At 46.2% G+C, this 16,254-nt stretch overlaps 1 protein-coding gene across 1 annotated transcript; it reads left to right on the top strand.

The window, feature by feature from the left end:
- The first annotated feature begins 6,649 nt into the window (after positions 1 to 6,649).
- Il10 (interleukin 10) lies at positions 6,650 to 10,964 on the top strand. Its single transcript, XM_004641147.3, has 5 exons — positions 6,650 to 6,846; positions 7,675 to 7,734; positions 8,008 to 8,160; positions 9,128 to 9,193; positions 10,210 to 10,964. Exons 1-5 carry the CDS (start codon positions 6,682 to 6,684, stop codon positions 10,300 to 10,302), a joined length of 537 nt encoding a protein of 178 aa, XP_004641204.1. The 5' UTR covers positions 6,650 to 6,681; the 3' UTR covers positions 10,303 to 10,964.
- The last annotated feature ends 5,290 nt before the right edge of the window (positions 10,965 to 16,254 follow it).

The following is a 16,254-nucleotide window of genomic DNA, read 5'->3' as shown; positions in this document are numbered from 1 at the left end:
CCCCCCCCAAAAAAAATCATCCTCTGTTTTGCATAGGCCTGAAGTCTGTTTGGGAACTGTAGCTCACTCAGTCAGCCAACAAACATTTAGTGAGAAGCGTGGAGATGCCCAGAACTGCACTATGTAATAAGCAAACAATGCTGAGGAGACCAGATGTGGGCCTGCCCTTGTGCTGATTGTAGTAATTAGAGAGACACAAAATATTCACATGATCAAATGGCCACATGTGTGTTAGCAAGCTGACATAAGTGCCATAAGGAAAGAAACAAGAGCCAGATAGAGTGGCACACATCTGTAATCTAAGCATTCTGGAAGGCCAAGCCAGGAAGATCACAAATTCATACCCAGCCTGGACAACATAGTGACTTATCAAGACCCTGTCTGAAAAATAAGAAGGGATGGGGGTATAGATCAGAGCAAAGGCCTGGGCTTAATCTCCAGTACCACGAGAAAGAGAGAAAGGAAGAAGGAAGGGAGAGAAGGAAGGAAGGAGAGAGAAAGACAGAGACAAAAGAAAAGAAGAAGGAAGGGAGGGAGAGAGGGAGAGAGAGGGAGGAAAAGGAGAAACAAACAAGGTTATCTGAAATGATAAGCATAGAAGGCCTGATGTGGGCTGAGGAATCAGTAAAAATTCACCTGAGAAGTTGCATCTAAGCTGAAGGTGAAAAGCAAAGAGACAGAGGGAGGAAAAAGGGAGAAGGACATGCACAAAGGCCCTGTGGTAATAGAAAGAAAGCATGAAGCATCTGAAGAAAAGAAAAAAGAAACAAAACTCATGAGACCATATTACAAAGGGAAGTGGAAAGGGCTGGGAGTTGAAGCAGAAGCAATTGGCAGGGTCAGATGTGAAAGGCGCACTGACAGTGTTAAGAAGGAAACTGGGAAGCTGGTAAAGGCGTAAGCAAAAGGACAGGAGTAGCAAATCGGTGTTCAGAGATGAACATTCTGACTGCAGCGTGCAGGCTGCAGACAAGGAATGTCAGACCAACTAATTTTTTTTTTTTTTTTTTGAAGCAGTCATTGATGGTGAAGACAGAAACTGAGAGCAGTAAGAACACTGAAGAAACTTTGTGAGGAAAAATCCAGGGGATCTGGCAATAGAGTTGACACAGATTAGCAGAGAGAACCAACAAATTATTTCTAGAATTAGATGATGATCCCATTTCCTGAACTGAGGAGCACCAGATGAAAGGGAGACCACGAAGAGATAATGATGACCTTAGTCTCATTCAAAGTCACCAAGGTAGGGTTGGCCAAATAGCTCAGCAGATTAAAGCACCTGTAAGCAGGTGCAGGGGCCAGGGATTTGATCCCCAGGCCTGACGTGCCAGCCCCACCCCTGGGGTGCACTGAGATGGCAATTGAGACTGGGTGTGGTGGCGCACACATGTAATCCCAGCTCTTGGGAGGCTGTAAACAGGTAAATCACTAGGAGTCAAATCTAGTAGTGAGACCCCTTACACCCTGTACACCCTTCCTTATAAAAAAAAAAAAAAAAGTCACCAAGGTACATCACGAGCCCAGTGCAAAGTGAAAACAGTGGGGGCAGTTTGGTCAACAATGATTTTAAAAAATCCAGTCACACCGTGCCATGGTGGAGACAGGAGGACCACTATGTGTCTGAGATGCATAGTGAGACCCTATACCAAATAAATTAATTTTTTAAAAAAAGAATTTTAAGACAGGTAGGGTGGAGCAAGGGCAGGGCCTTTCTGATCACAGGACCCTGTGTCAACGTAAAGGTCCCTGGTCCACGAAGCCAGCCCTGCTGACTGGAGTATGTCAGATTTCAAGTGCCAGCTACCCTGAGATTTGAGCAAACTGAATCCCACTGGGGAAACACTTCTGCAGAAGTTGAAAAGGTTCATGGGCACCACTGGTGCCCAGTGATTCCCGGTGGCCATGGACACAGCAGAGACAGCTGTATCTGCTGCGTGGCCAGCAATAACACCTAGTACCCGAGGCCCTAAGAAGCCAAATTCCTCATACAAGAAGTTATAGAGCACAGTGTTCATCCCCAGAGGAAAATCCAAATTGCTTGATTCGGTGCCACAGTTGCACAAAGGGGAATTCCGCATTGGCTGTCGGAAGATCAGCCCTTCCGCTGTGGTTTGCAGTGTCTCACAGCCACCATCCTTGGAAGGGCACCCAATCCAGTTTGCACAACCTCTACTTGGTTTGGCCTGGGGGTTTACTCTGACTCGGGCTCCTCTGATGCAGGTCCTCTCAAATGCCTGACCCATCACACCTTTCTGAAGTACCCCAGACACCAGGCCAAAGCCAGAGGAGCCCAGAGGAGGACACCGCCCTCCGTCCCTTCTCCCAGGCCCCCACCCAGCCACACTTCCTGCATGTGATGTCCAGGGGGTCTGTTGTAGCAAAAGCCCTAAGAAAGCCAAGAAGCTAAGAAGGTTATTCAAGGGAATACTAGAAATTTCAAGCTAGCAAAACTATTTTATACACTAAATGTCCTGGATAAGAAGAAATGAAACTCCCATTATCAGGCCTTGAAAAACAACTACTAATGGCACAAGAAGCAGAGCCCCCAAAGAATTCTGAGTCAGCACAGCTGCCACCCTTCCCAGGTGGACACAGCCCCACAGCCCTCACCTGCACCGCTGACCTGCCCACTCCCAGCACTGACCCCATTGCTGGGCAAGTGGGCAAAACCCAGAGTCCGGCAAGCCTGACTTCCTTAGCCCTCACTTTGCAGCTCCAGTGCCACCCCACAGGGCTCCCAGCCTGCTACCCACCCTGGGGCCCAAGATGCAGAGCTGCAGCAAGACTCAAGACAGCTGCACCAAGAGAGCTGCCATGCTGCCAAGCGTGAAGGTGGATTTCTGACAAGATCTTGTGCACTAAAGATACAGTCCTCTAAAACCTATTCCTACTGTCCAGACACGCATGCTCGCACATGCATGAACACACACACACACACACACACACACACACACACACATGCACACAGACACATTTTAGCAGCTAAAATCGTAAAACTTACTAAGAGGAGCCTCCCAAAGATTATTAGGATTTCCAGGCTGATGTACATTTGGACTCAGACCTCACCACCTCCTTTCTCTGTAACATCATGGAAGGAAGCCTAAAGCAACCAGAAGGAAGAAAACACAGGTGCTGGATGACTTATGAGGATGACATCGGTCCTAGACTGCCAGCTTCCAGACTTCTCTTCCTTTTCCCTTTAAAAAAAATAAATTGATTGATTGATTAACTAATTATTTGGTACAGGGTCTTTCCACACAACTCGGACTCTGGTGATCCTCCTGTCTCAGCCTCCCCAGTGCTGGGATTACAGGTATGTGCCACCATGCGCAGTTTTAGTGGCTGGCATGGTGCCGAGCCAGCATGGCATGAGATACCAGGGATCAAACCTGGGTCCTTGTGCTTGCCAGGCAGATGCTTAGACCACTAAGCTATCTCCTCAGCCCCCCTTTCTCCTTTTTAATGCCATGCTTAGAAATGTTTTCTTTCATTTGAAGCTGAGTCAGATAACAGGGAATGTTTTGGAATAAAGTCAAAAGAAGAGCTTCCTCCCTCATAACCTTCTCCTGATGTCTCAATGTTTCCACTGGAAAGTTTCATTAATGTGTAATTTGATAAGCATTTAGAAGATACTTGTTAGGCATCTGGACTGAGGCCAAGTGGACTCAAGCCATTTGCTCTCAAGGAATTCACAGTCTGCTGAGCAGTGACTGGGTCCTCTTGCGCTCACAGGCACACATGGCAGCAGGCGAGCACCTCATCCGGCCACCCACGGTGCCTGTCCTCCACTTCCTTCCCTGCACAGCACCGCCCTTCTCCTGACACCCAAGCTCAGACCCCTCAGGTGTTATTATTGGCACACGTGTCTCTCGGATTTGGCCACAGGCCTAGGACTTCTCCCAGTGCATCCCAGAGAACTTTCTAGATGAACAGATTTGCTCACGGTCTTAAGATACAGCTGTTGTCTGTGTCAGCGCACAGCCTCAGAATGCACAAGTCACCTTGCTATTGTTTTATAAAAGCATGCGGTCTTCACTTTTCTCAAGTACGTGTACCTATCTCTTGGGGTCAATACTAGGAGATATGTGATAGGGGAGAGTGTTCTCCACTGGTTAAATAAAAAATCGCATCAAGAAATTTTCCCGGGGATATCTCTGACCATTTAGGGTATAAAATTCTAAGATGATGATAGACAAAGAGTTCAAGTCAGTGGGAGAAAGGATGAACTACTAAAAAATGGTTGAAGAGAACTGTCTGGATAAATGGCCAGAGATAATCGCATGACAAATTAAGAAGTCAGGTCCTAAACTAACACTATCTAATGGGTTGTGAATTAAAGAAATATAGAAATTGCTTCTACCTGCTCCCTTCTCCCTCCCATTGCATGTGCTTACATATATACCCCAAATTATAAGAAGGAAATGTAAGACATGCTGCTTGTCTCCCTGCCCTCTCTCTGCTCCTCTGAGTGTTTGCCTGTGCCCAGCACCAGCCCCCATGATGGTCCAGTCTACAGCCCTCATCCAAACTCACAGAACACTATGTTAGGCAAATCCCAAATATAGCCGGCACCTCCTGTAGGTCAGACTCAGCACTGGCTTCCAGGTTCTCAAGGATTAATCAAGCAACATGCTACTCAGGGAGCTTGTAGCTGGTTGGGCAAGAGGAGGAGTTCACGTGAATGACAGTGGAGTAGGGCTGTAGGGTGTAGGGTGAGCACAGGGCATCATAGGGAACCCGTGGAGGGGACCCACCTGCCTGGATCAGGCAGGCAGGACCTCACAGCCTTGCCTGGGATTCAAAGCTCAACCAGATGATCTGTAGCGCCTCTCTGAGCACCAGCTCTTGCTGCTGGGCACAACTGGTACAGCCCAGGAAAGCCAGGAGTCAAGGGGGGAAAGAAAGCTAGAAGGAGTGGGAGGACTTCCAGCCCTGGGGGTATCTCTGGTTGCTGGTTGCAGAATTTGGCCCAGCAAGAACCTGGCAGGAGCAGCAACTCTGCTCTAGCTCCACTCCAGTCTCTGAACTGCTCTTTTCCCCTTGAGGCTGAAAGCACTTGGAGGGGAGGCCACGGCCCAGCTCCGGATCCACAAGCCAGCACAGCAGGTGAGTTCACAGACGAGCCCAGAACCTCACCCAGGACTTCGCTCCCCTGCCTTGCTCTGGCACAGCAGTCTCCTCCAGTGGCAGCAGAGGTGCTCAGCAGCGCCATGCAGGAAGGTGAGAAGACCACAGACGCTGTGAGCTGCCCTCCACCTGAGTCCTCTTGCTACTTAAGCACAGAGCGCCCCAGCAAGCAAGAGCACAGGAACCATCGCCCCCTTGGCCAGATGGAAGCCAGATGTAGGGAAGACAAGGGAATTTCCCCACACACCAAGTGGCCAATCCAGGCAAAGCCACAGTGACTAAGCTGGGTGCCAGGAGAAGCCCCTGTGGTGGCAGCAGGAACGGAGGAGCGCTGGGCACAAAGAACCCCAGACACTTTATCAGGATGTGCACGAGCCTGCGCTCACAGTCCCGGTGTTCACTAACTGAGGTAGAGTGACATTCCTCCACCCGGCTCCTCCTGGAGGGCCCCGCCCCACACATGCACATGTGCAGACCCAAGGCTGCATTTCAAAGGCTTCTTTGGGAAGAGGACAGGGACAAAGAAAAGGCCCTTCCATCTAGCCTTCGGGGAATTCTGGCTGGATTTCCTTGTTATTTCTATTTCATCCTCCTCACTCTCAAGATGTAGGCTCCATCCATAGAAGGTGAAGAAACCCCAAGTCCCATTTCATCCACCCATGGGGACTGTGTAGAGCAAGGCACTGCTCCCCCTCTGCAGTCAGGTGACATAACACCTCTGAGCCCAGTTGACTCACTACAAAGTGCAGTTGCTACTTCCCAAGGGCCCAGGTTGGGACAGCAGAGAAAGAAAAACCTGAACCTGGGACCTACAATGAGATCAGAGCCCTAGAAAGAGCTTGAGCCCATCTTTGACCCTTTTTGTTCTGTAGAGAGCCAGTCTCTTCAGGGAACAGTCCTAAAACATAAAATAAAAAAACTGGAAGGGAGCCTTGAGGATTTTTAACCTATCCACCCTCTACTTCATCTTGAGGAAACTGAGTCCCAGAGAACTAGGGTGACTTTCCAGGTCAGCAAGGAGAAGTCTCGGGTATCCAACACAGGTCTGGGGAGACCTAATGATTTCTCAATCCTTGTACATTCTGGTATAGCCAGTTTGTCCACGTCACTGTGACCTAGGAGCACGCGAATGGAACTTAACAGTTGTGAGTCTCTGCGCACAGACAGCTGTTCTCCCCAGGAAATCAACTTTTTTTTTAATTGAGAAGCTGAAAAAATTATTTTAAAAAATAGAGGTATAGCCCATTCTAAAAATAGCTATGATAATGCAGAAGTTCATTTTTTTTTAGTCCTTTTGCTTATGATGCAAAAAAATTTTAAAATTTAAGTTCAACGAATGCAAAATTGGAGAGGGAGGTCTAGGGAAGGGAGGGGCTTGAGTCAAAAAAAAAAAAAACCTTGCCAGGAAATCTGAGTCTGTGGCTTCATCAATGGGGAGGCCTCACTGAGCTACATATAAAAGGGGGACACAAGAAGGACAGTCTATACATCAGGGGCTTGCTCTTGCAAAACCAAACCACAAGCCAGGCTCACAGAAGAAGGCAGAGCTCCGTCATGCCCAGCTCAGTGCTGCTATGTTGCCTGGTCTTACTGGCTGGACTCCCGGCCGGCCGAGGCACAGACACGCAGCCTGAGAACAGCTGTGTCCACTTCCCAGCTGGCCTGCCCCACATGCTCCGAGAGCTCCGAACTGCCTTTGGCATGGTGAAGACTTTCTTTGTGAGTATCATGCCCTCCTGCCCTTGCTTCCTTTCCAGGACTGCCTGAACTAGGCATTCTGCTCAGCTGTAAGAATTCTGTTCTTCCCCTCCCTCCTCTTCCTCCTCTTCTTCCTCCTTTCTCTACAATCCCTAGCACTCATTCTCTTCAGATTTAAATTCTTAAGAGAGGTCCAGATTAAGATACAAGCTTAGTGAATTAAGCTAAACTGAAATTATGCAGCAAACGTGTAGGAAAAGCTGCCTACAAGGTAAACGCACTGTCTTGCCTACGCTCAGAAACTTTCTATAAGCTTCCTTAGAGCTTGGTACTTTATTGGCTGAGAGAAATGAAGACAGGTCTGATTGGAGGGGAAGACACTCCAGCTTATCCTGTGGTAGGAAAACATGCATTGCTTTTCTTGGAGTCTCCAGACCAGAAATAGTGAAGTTTAGGGAAGCACCATGCACAGGGAAAACTGGCTGTGTGCAGAGCTTCCATCCCTAGAACACTCTTAGTGCTGCAGCTGGAGGGCCACAGAGGGTGAAAAGCAAAGCAGAGAGCAGGCCGTGAAAGGGGCTGAAGGACTGGGGAACTGGCATGGCTCTGCAGGAAGAGGGCCGGACTGAGTCAGGCTTCTGCCTTCCCATCCAAATTGGTCAGATTTCTTAAATAACTTGGTCTCAAGCAGGCTGTGGCACATCACATCCTCTTACAACTCTCTTTTCAACTCCTGGGCCAGGGCAACATGGATTACAAATTAAAAAGTAGACATAAAAGGGCATCAGAAACGTGAAGGTTCCGGGATTTCCCCCAAGCCTCCAGTTCACTTGCCTTTTGTTCTTGCAGCAAAAGCAGGATCAGCTGGACAACATGCTGTTAAACGAGTCTTTGCTGGAGGACTTTAAGGTGAGACCGGGTAGTGCGTGCAGAAATGCACAATGTGACTATGGAAGGGAGGCCGCTTCTGACGGCAGGGAGCTGGGTCTGCTTCCTTTGCCTTGAAAAAGGAGAAGTGGGAATGGGAAGACCTTAACTCAGCACACCGCCCACAGCCAGGACTTACAGAAGACTCAGTCCTGGGAGAGGCAGCTGGCTAAGAAGGGTCCCTAGAGACAAGGCTGTCCTCTGCTGCTGCAGCAGCTCTTTCTCACCATCGCTGCCTTTGGCTCCTGTCCTCAGGGTTACCTGGGTTGCCAAGCCTTGTCAGAGATGATCCAGTTTTACCTGGTAGAGGTGATGCCCAAGGCAGAGAACCACGACCCAGACATCAAGGAGCATGTGAACTCTCTGGGGGAGAAGCTGAAGACCCTCAGGCTTCGGCTGAGACGCTGTGTGAGTAGCAGACCAGGCTTTTCCCTTGCTGTCCCCAACAGCCCATCTCCCATGCCCAGCAGGACCAGGCACAGCCAGACACACACTCAGCCTGAGGCTGTCAGGGCTGGCTGTGAATTTAGAAGGGAGTCAGATCTCTTGCTCATTTCTCTCTCAGCACGGGTGGGGGTGGCTGCTAGGCATTTACATGTGAAGATTTGCACACAGCTTTCCTGTTATTTGTGAGTCATTTGTGGGTTATTAACTACTTACCTCTCTCTTTGTGAAAGGGGCCCAGAGGGCTCTCACTTCTGGACCCAGGTGCTGGGCCAGGAACAGAGGCTCCCAGGCAAAAGAGGGGACACCACTCCCCTCTTCTTGCTTTTTGGAAAATGACACCTAAGGGAGAACAGCCCTAACATGATTATCCCGGAGTTCTCAAAAGGGCCAGGGACTCCTATACCCAAGGTGTGTCCCTGAACAATTGCCTCCAGATGATTCACTTCTCCATCTGAAGTGATGCTTCACCACTTATGGGTTGCTTCTGTTCTCACTGATACTGAAAAGTCAGCGGATGTCTGCTGCTAGAAGAGCGCTATGCCTAAGCCTTGCCCCGCTAGCTGCAACTGCATCTCCATTTCCCAGATGCTTAAAAATGGTCTTGGAGATTAAGGGAGAGAAGAGTCAAAGAGGCAGGGAAAGGAAAACAGGGATTCCAGGAGGGGAAGACAAGAGCTGGGTGCTCATCCAAGCCTTACCAGCTCCCTGAGTGGCTCCCAGAGAAAGACAATTTGTGGCTCCCAGAGAAAGACAATTTGTGTCTGCCTATTTCCTCTCTGTCATCTGGGTAGTGATGAGGATCTGACTAGCCTGGGTTGTCTCTGGGGTGGGCGGGGGGGGAAGGAGTAGGCATTCTGGATGAATCTGGCCCTACTTCATGCTTGAGAACCAGCAGCCAGGGTCACTAATGGTCTCTTTTCTTGTGCAGCATCGATTTCTTCCCTGTGAAAATAAGAGCCAGGCAGTGGAGCAGGTGAAGAGTGCATTTAGTAAGGTAAGCGTGGATGTCTGCGGAGCCTCAGCCTACTCCCCAAAGGCAGAGGGTGACAGGTGCTCAGCAGCCCTGCACTGCCCTGAGAGAGTGTGGGAATCTAAGACATGGTGTGACCCTCTTGTCCAATGAGGAGCTGCTGTCTCAGGTCTGCTTGCTTTCTGCAAAGTATCTTTGGGGTTTCTAAATGACTGCTCCTCGCCTGTGCAGGCTTTCAGCTTGACCAGCTAGCCAACCCAAGAACACAGTAAGCCAGGCACTGGGGAGAGTGACAAGGGAAACAGAAAGTACAGAAAGTGCTTGCTAGGAGTCCAGGCTGAACCCACACGTGCAGGAAGCTGACGCATGCATGTGCACACACAGGCCTGTCTGGGGTTCAGTCTGGACTCCCCCAAACTCAGAATAAGCAGGACACAGAATTCTCACTTATCTAGAGTCAATTCAGGCTCACTTTCCATCTGCCCCTCAGGTTTCCAGAGGTGCCTGAGAATACCAACTCCCAAAGCAAATGAGGTTTCACACTTCCAATTGCCTAAGAACCACTTTTACCTAATTTCCCAAAAGCCATGTGGCTTATGTCCCTTTCATGGGTCAGGGACAGACACTGACTGGGCAGGCTCCAACACCATGGGGCAGCAATCTCCTAACAGTGGGCCAGCGTGGCAGGGCAGGGTCTGCTCAGACTGTTGGGGAAGCATAAACAGAGAAAAGTCTCCCTGTCCTGCTTTCAAATTGCTTCCTCCAATATCTTTTCATCAAATTCTGCATAAGCACCAAGCGAGCACATGACCTTTAAAAATGCTGAAACGGCACATTTAGAAAGTGATAGCATACAGACTCAACGCTCCTCTGCCTTCTACCCACTGGCTCTGCTTAAAGCTCGGGAAGCTGAAGGTCAAGGAACACCCTTTGGTGTATCCTTGGCTTCCCACCATTTGCTTCCCAGTGTCAGGAAGCCAGAACAGTCCCTTGGTCCTCTGCTAGAGTTCCAACGACCACATGTTTATTTCCCTCCACAGCTCCAAGAAAAAGGTGTCTACAAAGCCATGAGTGAGTTTGACATCTTCATCAACTATATAGAAGCCTACATGACACTGAAAATAACAAACTAAAACATCTAGGATGGCAACTCTACTGGACTCTCAGTCATAACATGGAGATCTCCAAAATCTGATCCAGGATTCTGAGCCACCAGAACTAGCTCCTTGGAAAACCCCAATTGTACCTCTCTCCTAGAATATTTATTGCCCATTCCTATTTATTTACTGAGCTTCTCTGTGAAGTATTTAGAAAGAAGCCCAATATTATAACTTTTTCAGTATTTATTATTTTTCACCTGTTTTAAGCTGTTTCCATAGGGTAATACACTATGGTACCTCTGTGTTGTAAGAGAACTTTTAATTTATATAAGGGAAAAAAATGTTCCTTGGGGAGCCAACTAGTGCTTCCACTCCGAGCAGGACCACACTTTCTAGCTGGTGAGCTGTTCTTCATGGCCTCCCTCTGGTTTCTCTTCTGCCTGGCCGTGGAGCTCCTAGAGTACAACAGACTATCTCCCTCTTAGGAAGAGAAACCAGAGTGCTCCTTTGATGATTAACTTTCCAGTAGCTTCAAGAGATTCCCCTGACCTCACCCTCCAACTACTTCATTCTTGAAAGCTGTGGCTTGAGTGTTATTTATAACAGCCTAAAGTTGGTTCTAATAGAACTCAGTTTTAACGAGAAGTAATTCAATTCCTCTGGGAATGTTACATTATTTGTCTGTCTTCATAGCAGATTATAATTTTGAAAAAAAAATAAATGGACTTTTACTCAAATCATGCTGTGTGTCATTTGATTCCCATATGGCTACCTGTCCCCTCAAAGTTTTCAGGAGACAGAGGATATGGGGAAATGTATTCTTCATTCCAGAGAAAGGAGGCCAAAGCCTCTTCAGGAGGCAGAGGAGTCTTCAAACCTTACCAGGATTCTTATTTTCAAAGCCAACAGCAAACATTACCTTGTTTTTCCTACAACTCCATCCTTTAAGACATGACCCTAATTTCTGAAAGATGATGATAATTTTTTTGTCTAGGCAGCTAAATTGCCCAGGATGGGCTCAAATGGGTGACCCTTCTGCCTCAACCTCTCAGAGTTCTGGGACTGTGAGTGTGCACCCCTACTCCTGGCTGATCATGTTGGTTTTTAAGGTTACAAAAGGTGATTCTGTACATATGAAAATCAGAAAGCTAGCGAAGGGTCATGTTTTAGTGTTTGCTTGTTTGAAGGGTTACTTGTTTGTTCTGGTTTTGGTTTTGCTTCTTCAAGCTCAAAAGATCCAGAGCATGAATGTGGGATTGTCTGGGTTATCCTGATAATTAAGAGAAAGGATGGCTTCCAGCACTAGGCAAAGGGCTCACTGAACAAAGATAGCTGCTACTGGTAATCACAACCGAAATACCCTACCAAGTCTTCTTTGCGCTGAGAGCAGAGGCAACAGGGCTAGATCCAAGAGAATAGGATACAGACAAATTGGTGCATTCAATAGGATACTTAAAGACTCAAGCAGCCACTCTTTTTGTCCCCTCCCTGAGCCACCAGACAAATAAGACTGGCTTCTGACTGCGGTCTGATGAGGGGAGCCTGGTGGCTGGGGAAGCCCTACACAGAGCCCCATGACTTGGAGAGGAAAGGGGAAGGGATGGGCTGAGTAAACACCAATCCCTCTCACACTGCACCCAAGCAGCAGTGGCCTGGAGCAAGTGGGAGCTGACTGCTTGTGGTCATTTTTTCAGTAAAACCTGACTCACTTCGATTAAAGTAACCATAGGAAGGAAGTGGGAAGCATCAAAGCTGAAATTCTTAGATGAAAGGTTAAGGTTAAGAATGGAGACTTAATTCAGAAGATAAGGAGGAGGGGACGGAAGCTCTCGGTCTTCACCTAACTAAAGAGGTTATGAGTCCCTCAGCCCGGAAGGCTTGCTGCCAGGCAATGCACACTACTGCCGTGGGAAGGCAGTGACTCCCTCAAGGGACGTGGGCATCTCGAACAGAAACACATCTGGAAAATCTACACAGTCAGTGCTAGCAACAGCTGAGATTGTTGGTATATGTTCATTGGTAGGCACTCACTGCATATATGTTTATCAGGCATAGTATATGCTATTATTCTTGCTATTTTCTACAATAGGATTTTTTTTAGTAAGTTCTGAAACATGAGAGTGTTCTTCAGGATTACTTTTGTTTTACTGGGTTCAGCGATCTAGCATTCTATAAATCAGCTTGAAGTTCAAGTTTTCGAACTACTATATGAATCCAGCTCTTCAAACCCCATGAACTGATCACAGGTTAATATCAAGGAATACCTCAGTTACATAATACTTATCAACCATTTCTATGCATCATTGTGTCGGGGCCATTCTATACAGTTTGGGGGGGTCATCACATGACTAAATTGTGACTGGGGCTTGTATCTTGCCATGGGAGGTGGCTATGATATGTAGAAACATAACTGTGTGTCACTGGTCACAGCTGAGATCTCCGATCCATGATGCTGTGACACCCCAGGCAAGACTACATCAGTTGATGACATCCTGGTTCCTTGCAAAGGGAGTAGTGATTAAAAAAAAAAAAGGACTTCACATTGAGGACAGGACAAACTCCTTGATCACCTGCTGTCTCTCCACCATCCTCATCAAGATAGAGACCCTTGTCAGCATAAGACTACCACTGCCCCGACTCATCCAATAATCTCCTCACTGCTTTCCTCAATCACTAAATGTGAGGTTCTGGCTGCCTTGGGGCCTTTTGTTTTCTGTGAACTGGTCAACCCAGCTCCCTATTGCACCACTATTTTGTCTCTTGCACTTTCTCTTCGCTATGTGTGCAGTAACACCTGGAATGAGCCTGGGGCCTGCTGCAGGGGGTCTCTAATATCAATGTTTCAGTACAGTGAGATTTATGTTAACAATAACATGAATATTAATTAAAATTACTTGCCAGCTACCTTACTAAGTCCTTGGTATATATTAGCTCATTTATTATAATGTAGAATAAAGTTATGTTAATTATGAATATCTCAATACAATGAAAATAAGTTACATAATTTACCTTTGACCAGCTAGTAAATGGCGGAGTTCCTGACCCTAATGATTATACTAAACTCCTATGCATCTCAATTACTGCATCATCTTTTCTAATATTTTTCTGTAATATCCGATTAAAAGTTAAGACCTAGCTCTGGGTCATGGTGACACATGCCTGAAGTTCCAGGTACTGAGGTTGAAGCACAAAGATCTCTTGAGCTCATGAGTTTTGACCAGTCTCAGCAATGCAGTGAGACTGTCTCAGTTTACAAAAAAAAGAAAGAAAAAAGGTGAGATGTGGATTGTAGTGGGTGGCCTGTCCACTGTCTTTGTTTTACTTTGTTTGTATGTCTACTTCTATTTGCCTCATGATATTTGCTTTCATTTCTCTCAAATTCTTCAACCTGTTAGATTTTTAGAAGCACAAAAAGCATTGCTATAGCTTGGTCATATGGATACACAGAAGATGGAGTACTGAGTATAGCACCGGACCCTTTTCCCCTTTTGAATTAACTATCTAGTGCTGACCCCTAAATTTAGCTGTTGAAAATAGCAAACTTGCTATCTAACAATTTCTGCAGGTCTGCAAGCTGAGCACAATCATAAGGTTCTCCTGGTCTCCAGTGGAGCTGCAGTAAAAATGACAGCCAGAGCTGAGCTCACTTGAGGCAGGACTGGGCTGAGTGGTCAAGGCCAAGTGGCCACCACAGGGCTGCTGGCAGGACCCCTCAGTTCCACAGTGGACACTGTCAGGTGGCCTTGGCTTTTCTCCACAAGGCACCTTGAGTGACCTGATAGCACAGAACTCTGTGCCACAGTCATTACTACATAAAAGAATAAGGAGGCATCTACAACATCTTATTTATTATTTATTTATTTATTTATTTATTTATTTATTTATTTTATACCAAGAATTGAATGCAGGACCATGTGCTTGCCAGGCAGGCACCATGCCACTGAGCTACATTCCTGGCCCTACGTATTTTGTGAAATCTCACATCCTTGACCTCCTCTTTCAGAAGAACAAAACAGCTCGGCTTGCAGACCTATGCCACTTCAGAGATTTATCAAAGAGCATTTATAACAACCTCTCCAGAATCTGGAATCAAAATACAATGTAAAAAATTAACTCAATAGACAGAAAAAGGAGTAGATCTCCAGGAGCTGGGAGACAGCTGACGAGAAGTCAAGAAACCACAGAGAAGCGAGATGAGCAGAACATAAGGCAGAGGAAAGAACAAATCAGTCTGGAAAACTCACTCTGGCTCCTAGGGAAAGGGATGGGTCTCTGCTAATACAACGTAAGTCCAAATAACGTTGACAGCTCCAGAAAGAAACAGGGGGCCAGGAAAAGTCCACAGCTATTATAAACTGCAAAAAGAGCATAGGATGTTATATATGGCTTGATTTCTAAACTTCTGTGTAAAAATATGTAATTGTTTTTTGTTTTTTTCACATTCTATAGGAATTTAAAGATTAGAATATCCATGGTTGTTGGAAAATACCAGTTCCATGTTATATCTAAGGTATTCAGACAGATAGTGATGTTAAGTTCAACTGCCTGTGTTACAGGATAATAATATCATTAAGCTTCTCTTCTGGATGGTTAACAACTAAAGTTTGCAGAAAATTAAAGAAGGGCTGCAAGGATAGCTAACATTTTGACCCTAGCCTTTCAAGGTCAGTGAGGACTCAGGACATAAGAGAACCTCTGCTGTGACATCCTATAACTCAGTGGTGTCCCAAATTTTGTGTTCAAGGAGATTATGTGGCCACAGAGGAAAGTGATGGACAATGTAGAGTGTGCTTAAGGAGAGTCATCTAGAGAGAAAAAAAATCTCTCAGGCTTTCACAGAGAGCAAATTAGTCAAGTAATGGCTTGACTCATCCAAAGGGCTGACATCAACAAAAGATCTATAAGCTGCTCTCCATGGTTTCAGGGTAAATCCTGAGGGGATTTGACTGATCTTGTCAGATACAAAAGTTACATGTTTAGTTATGTAGGTCTTGCTTTAATTTGGTCTTAATCATCCAGCAGAAAAATATAACCATGAGGTAGAAAAGGTATTGCCAGTTTTAAATGCTGAGCTGTAAAATGCTCAAGTCAACAACTTCTGACAATTGCCAGTTCTGATAACCCACAATTATTATGGACTATTGGACTATGTTGGGATATTTTGCTGAATTCACGTAGCTACAATGTTTGAACTGGCATCAAGTATGAAAAGATCCTTTAAAGACTTCTTCAAATACAGCTTCTCTAACGGCAATGGAACACCCTTCTCTGACAAAACAAAACAAAAAATGGGGATATAAATGAAAGGCCATTTTGTAGTGAAAATATATATATGTGTGTGCGTGCGTGTGTGTGTGTGTGTGTGTGTGTGTGTGTATACAAAATAGGATAGATATACAGCTACTTCCTCTTAGTTCAATAACAAGAAAGGTCTGTACTAAAATTGTCTAGACAAGATATCATGTCTGCATCTGGTCCTCTGAATATCTACTACAAAGACAACAATATGTAATGTACTGATTATTGTAACTGTCCTACTAACCTATTTTGAAACTGTCTCATTGTTATTTCTTTCTTATTAAAATTAATTTTAAAAAATTTAAAAGGGGGGGCATGGGATTTCACTCCCAAAGTGACTCATTTCACAGCTAGGCTAGAGTTGGAAAAGGAATCCAATGCAGCTCTGGCCATATTTGAGAGTCTTTAATCAGGAGCCATTTTGGAAAGAGGTTAATTGTTTAAGATGAGTCACAAAGCAATTACACTCCAAGGTCTCTGCTGTCACCCTCACACAGTGACTAGGTCATGAGAGAAGGCCACAAAAGGCAGTCACAGAGAAGGCACTTACTACACATGGACCCCCTGAGAAGTTTAAACTCAGAATGGGCAGGACACAGGGGTCCTGACCTTTGAATTGAAAAGGCAAAGTGATTGTGTCTGACTTTGGAGGAGGCTAGATCTGAAGTCCTGGTACTAAGGCCAACA

The sequence above is a fragment of the Octodon degus genome, unplaced genomic scaffold (genome assembly GCF_000260255.1).
Source record: "Octodon degus isolate 3935 unplaced genomic scaffold, OctDeg1.0 scaffold00131, whole genome shotgun sequence".
In the NCBI taxonomy this organism is placed as follows: domain Eukaryota; kingdom Metazoa; phylum Chordata; class Mammalia; order Rodentia; family Octodontidae; genus Octodon; species Octodon degus.
The sequence above is the reverse complement of the archived record's forward strand: the minus strand, read 5'-3'. Positions and strand labels throughout refer to the sequence as shown.